This window comes from Otolemur garnettii, unplaced genomic scaffold (assembly GCF_000181295.1).
Source record: "Otolemur garnettii isolate 467f Iridium unplaced genomic scaffold, OtoGar3 scaffold00079, whole genome shotgun sequence".
Taxonomy (NCBI): Eukaryota; Metazoa; Chordata; class Mammalia; order Primates; family Galagidae; genus Otolemur; species Otolemur garnettii.
Window position 1 is genome coordinate 7,419,469 of NW_003852474.1, and position 5,372 is coordinate 7,424,840.

The 5,372-nt window shown below is 45.5% G+C and overlaps 1 protein-coding gene across 1 annotated transcript in view; it reads left to right on the top strand.

Annotated features, from left to right (window-relative positions):
* Positions 1-2,035: 2,035 nt before the first annotated feature.
* Positions 2,036-5,372, top strand: part of AFF3 (AF4/FMR2 family member 3) — a 529,930-nt gene continuing 526,593 nt past the window's right edge. The window contains exon 1 of the mRNA XM_012807928.1: positions 2,036-2,129. Coding sequence (XP_012663382.1) covers positions 2,036-2,129 — 94 coding nt within the window. The remainder of the gene's footprint in view (positions 2,130-5,372) is intronic.

Consider the following 5,372-nt stretch of genomic DNA (forward strand, 5'->3'; position numbering starts at 1 on the left):
TTTCAGAACTGTCAAAGAGAAAAACTGACAGAGACAAAGAACATCCAATCTGGCCTTCTCGCATTGCAAAGGAAGACACTAAGTTCTAGAAAGGAGCACCTCCCTCCAGGTGCAGTTATGACAGAGCTCTGGGGGCAAACCTGTGGAGAATTGCAGAGAGGAGTAGAAGGCTCTCTCTTCCCTTCTTACCAGGTCTGTATTACATTGGTTACTTAATCACCTGTGACCACTGACCACTTCAATGTTATGGATGCTTAAGGCAAAAGTTGTGGGAGGTGGTGCGTGGCATCATGGCTACCAGACCCAATTCCTGAATCTTCCATGATTGATCTGCAATACTTACCTATTCCTTAGGGCACTCACCTGTGAAATATGGCAGTATACCACATATGCATTTTGTGAGAACTAAATGGAAGTGATACTTAGAAGAGTGCCCAGAAGATAATAATGCAGAAACATTTGCTATCGTTGTCATTAGTTACCTCGTATTCCCAACAGGTTTAGAGTCCTTAAATCTTGCATGTATGGCCCGTGCACATCTTGAAGAAGACGCCAATGGGTATAATAAGATTTAAGTCAGGACTTAAATATCTTCTGATATCACAAAAATAAAGGGATTATCCCCCCAAATAGGTCAGCATGGCATGGAATATATGATCATGATCTGCGACCAGAGATACTCTTCTGATCTGCTTTTATGAACAGTACATGTATTTTTAGCCTGCATTTTCAACTTTAGGATGTATGCCTGCTTTATCATTCTTTTTGAAAATGTAGTAAGCTTCACCTGCAGTCTTTTGTACCAGCTGGATAAGGAGCAACTAAAACCAAAGACATCTCTGCGTAGAATTCTTACGCGCCCAATCAACTTTATTTTAAAGCACTCTCCAATTGGGCAATACTTTAATTCTCCAGGCAATGTTATAATAGCTGACCACACTTTGAAATTACCTTTGTCTTGTTCAGTATTTGAAGGGCATGAAAAATCTCCCGCTACTTCCTTACCCTCTCCCAGGACTCGTTTTTTCCCTCTCTCTTCTTTGCCCTGCTTGCCCTCTGACCCTGCCTAGCTCTGCTGTTTCCAAGGACTTCTGAATCTAATTAATGTCATGGTGGCCGTATAAGTGAATTATGTTGGCAGGAGGATGTTGGAAACTTTGAGAAAGGTGCATTCCTTAGGGAAAACCTGGTTTTGCTAAAAAAAAAAAAAAAAAAAAAAAAAAGAAGAAGAAGAAGAAGAGGGAACACACATTCCCGGGGTAGAATGTCAGCCAAGTGTAAAACCTCAGCAACTACTTACACTCAATAAATATCTGTTGCCTGATGAGCAGACAGAACTTTCAGAACATCTCTTTTTGACATCTGGGCAATAATGAGCCATTATGGAAGCTGGCTGAGGGGACAGATTGCCCAAATATGCTGCCATTGCAAATGGGCCTCAACCACTCAGTTGGGGTGTTGGCCCCTTTCTTGTCCCCTCTTTCCCTTGTCAAGCCAGTTCACAACCATTTGCAGGGAGTATGTCCTTAGGTGACCTCTGAAATAACCCTGGCTCCAAGGGCCCCAGAATATTCCGCAACCCTCTAGGATGGTTAGGCAGGCAAGGGGGAGGGGCACAAGTGCTGAAGTTCTCCGCCAGAGGATACCGTCAGAGCCCAAGGCAGAGATGGTCCCTATGCCCCATGTTTCCATGGAAACATAGGAGGAGTGATGACAGCCAGCACAGCCACACCATCTGCTCGGGACCTGGTGAGTGATGAAAAAAAATAGAAAAAGAACGACACCTCGGATCCTAGGCTAGAACTACTCTGAGATACCTGTAGAGAGAAAGGACAAGGCCTAAAGACAGAAGAGCTCCTGGATGAATTAAAATTCCATGCTATCCTGGGGCGTGACATATTAGCATGCAATTTGTAAGCAGAAGGCCTAGAGGGTTTATGCTGAATCCCTAGATACAGTTACAAACCCCCAAGAAGCCTCTGGAAGGAGAAGCAGATGGAGTGATGCATCTGCAGCTTTGCTGGAATAGGAGAGAATGGTGTCCTCACAAACAATGCTGGAGGACGGGAAGTCAGGGCTGGGGGAGCTGGAGAGCGTGCTCATCATCTTCCAGCATGACCACCTGCAGAGTTGGCTATTGGCCAGACATATTTTGCTATGGGAATGGTGGGATTATAAAGAGAGAAAAACATCTCACCTGGCCACAAAGTGACCTCTGAGTTGCAGCTGTGTCTTCAGAGTAAGCCATGGATTAATGAAGTTATGTAAGGTTTCCCTTCTACCAACTAATATCCAAAGAGAGATCTTAGTTAGACACCAAAGATGTGCTTCTGGGTCTATTTAGGCTTCCAGTCCCAGGTTGGCAGAATGTGAGTAGGGCCCCCAGACTGAGCAGGATTCTTCTTCTTCTTTTTTTTTTACATAGATGTAGCCTACACAAACAAACAAACTTGACATAGGAGGCCAAACAGCTCCCTGCTTTCCCGTTACCTACTCCCCCTAACAGCCCTCTCCTGAAGTCAGTGGTTTGATTCAGCTTTCAGTGCTATTTCTCGCATCCACATGGGGGAGAAAAGGCCCTTAGGTCACAAGGGCTATAGGAAGCACAAAAGCTACAACAGCGTCGTAGGAAATACCATTTTTCATTATTATTTTTAATTTAGGTAGTCTCTTACTCCTTAAAACAAAAAAAACCCCTTCCCCTTAGTTTTGACATCCTAATCCCCAAAAGTCCAAGCCCCTTTTTTACTTTGTATTAAGGATTTAAAATTTTGACAACTAGATTAAGTGCTCATTTTTTTATTATAATTTCTTTATTTTTGTTTTTATTAAGTCATAACTGTGTACACTGATGCATTTATGGGGTTCAGTGTACTGATTTGATATACAATGTGAAATGCTTACATTGAACTGATGAACAGATCCATCACAATTATACTCTTTTCTTAATAGTTTTGAAATATACCATTGCATCATGTTAGTGCTCATTTTGGTTTGTGTAACCAGGGCCTGCAGTATAATAGGAACAGCTTCCTTAAACAGATTAATAATAACAATAACAATAATAATAAAGATCGCCCATAAAAGCTCTCATTAACTGTTCTACATTTTACTTAGAAAAACTATTAATCTATTTTCATGACAGCTTAGTAAAAATCAGTCTACAGCTATTATTTGGGTCTCCTCAAAAGCCCCTGTTTTCTAAGTAGACACCATATCCGAAAATCTTAGCTAGAAATAAAGAATTCATACAACTATCCCTATATTAGAGGCCCCACACAAAAAATAAGAGCTGTTCCTAAACAAACATTTTTAAATATGCACAGTGAAAGTGCTTAGGTGCAAGTACATGCATATATTATCATGAGGCAACAGAGTTTAAATTCAAATGCAAATCTGTCCATTACAACACGGCATTTTTGGAAAGGCCTTTTATGAGTAAATCCCTCAACCACCTCTATACCCCTCAGTGCCTTCTCCCTTTTCCTTTCCTAGGACCATCTATTTATAATCTTCAGCCTCCACGGTGAGGGCAACTCTGCATCTTGAGCTTCAAGCCCGGCGTGGGACTTGCAGTAAACATGGCTCTGTTTGTTCTTCAGCCGCCCTCCTTTGTATAAACAGATGTGGTGGGAAGGGAAGGAAAGCCAGATCCCTGTGAGGGCCGGGAGGTCTCCTTTCTGGAGAAGCTTCCCAGCTGCAGCCAGGAGCACAGGAACGGGACACATTTCTTTGTCAGGCCTTGGAACTTGCTGTTCTTCCAGAGAGGGGATGTTCTTCTTGCTCTCTCCTCCACCCTCAGCTCTCCACCCCCAGCCTTTGTTCCTGGGAATGCTGTCTCAACGTCTCCATCTCACTTTTGCCAAAGCAAACATTTTCAACAAGGCTTATGTTAAGGAGATATTAGGAGGGCAATTTTTTTTTCTTTCCTTCTCTCCAAATACACTGTAGACTGGGGTTTGGGAAGCCAGCCCCTCGCACCTGTACTTTTCCTATATTCATATTCTCTGTGTGCTTCTGTAGCCTTGTGACTACTTGCTATCTTCAGCTATTAAGTGGGAAGAGTTTAAGGGTTGGGAGTTGTCAGCTTGTAAAGTAAGAATCCATTTTCTCAGGCTCTGTTGATGTGGACTCTGCCTTTACTTAGCATTTTCCATTTTGCACCTTAGTTATGGATGCTAATGAAGGGAGGACTCTCAGAGCTTGGGGAGAAGTGGGTGGGGCTGAGCATTTTGTAATGCAATCTCAAAGAGGAAAGAATTCTCCTTGGTCTTTTGGTCTTCTACCTGTGCCCAGAACTTAGTTTGTTAATCCTCATTCAGAGACAAGGAGGGTGACTCCTATGTTTGACCTTGGAGGGATTTTGTGTCTTCTACCCAAGGGGATCAAAATTCTGGCGGCCCCAGTGGTTCTTCTTGTCCAGAAAAGGAACAAAGGGGAGAGCACTGGAAAGGCTTCCGTTTAAGGCAGGGAATAAGGGGATTGGTGAAAGTGGTGAGGGAGAGCTGCACTGCTCTGTGCTGCTCTCTCCAGGAACTCTGGAGAATCCTGAGTGAGGCTCCCAGAGCTGTGGCCAAGAGGTCACAGGAGTCAGAGGGGGAAGGGTTCCGGTTCTAGGACAGCTGTGGAGAAACAGGCGGCCCTGATGCAGACATGCGGTTCTCAGCCTGTCTATAAAAGTTAAGTGAGAGGGGGAAAAGCGGTCTTTAAAATCAGAGAAGTAATAAGAAGTACTTGATTTTTTGGGACCCGCAATGATACTCTATAATCCTTCTGGCTGATAATCGTCCCCTCTCCAGACTGGAGATGGGGCGGGAAGTTTGCAGTCGATACCCAAAGGCCTCATCTGTCCCTCTTCCCTGGAAGAAATAAAAAGAGAGGAGGTTGGTTTCCAAGGACAGGCCAGCTGGAAGATGAGTGGGACCCCCCACTGTAGGCCAAACTGCAGCTGAGAGCAGGTCCTGTTGGCAGAGGTTTCCTCCGCGCTTCCCCTTTATTTCGCTTAACTTACGGACTCCAGATATTTCAAACGATTTGTTTACACTTAACTCTCACTGCGCCTGTGGAGGCCAGGGAATTGCCCAGCGCCCACCCAGTTCTGCATCCTGCGCACAGACGGTGGGGGGTGCCGGGCAGCTTCAAATGAATTTTGGGCCGCAAAAGAAATGCGGGCAGCCCGGGTAGGACCGGGTGGGGCCGGGCGAGGGCAAGCGGCAGAGGGATGCGGCAGGCCGGGCACGGCTCAGCATCCCCCCCGCATTCGGCGCCGCCGCCTTGCCATTCTCTCCCGCTGGCAGGACGGCTCCGGACACCTCCGAGCCGCCGGGGGCCGAGCCGGCTGCGGGAATCTGGGGAGAGGGGCGGCGCGGCCT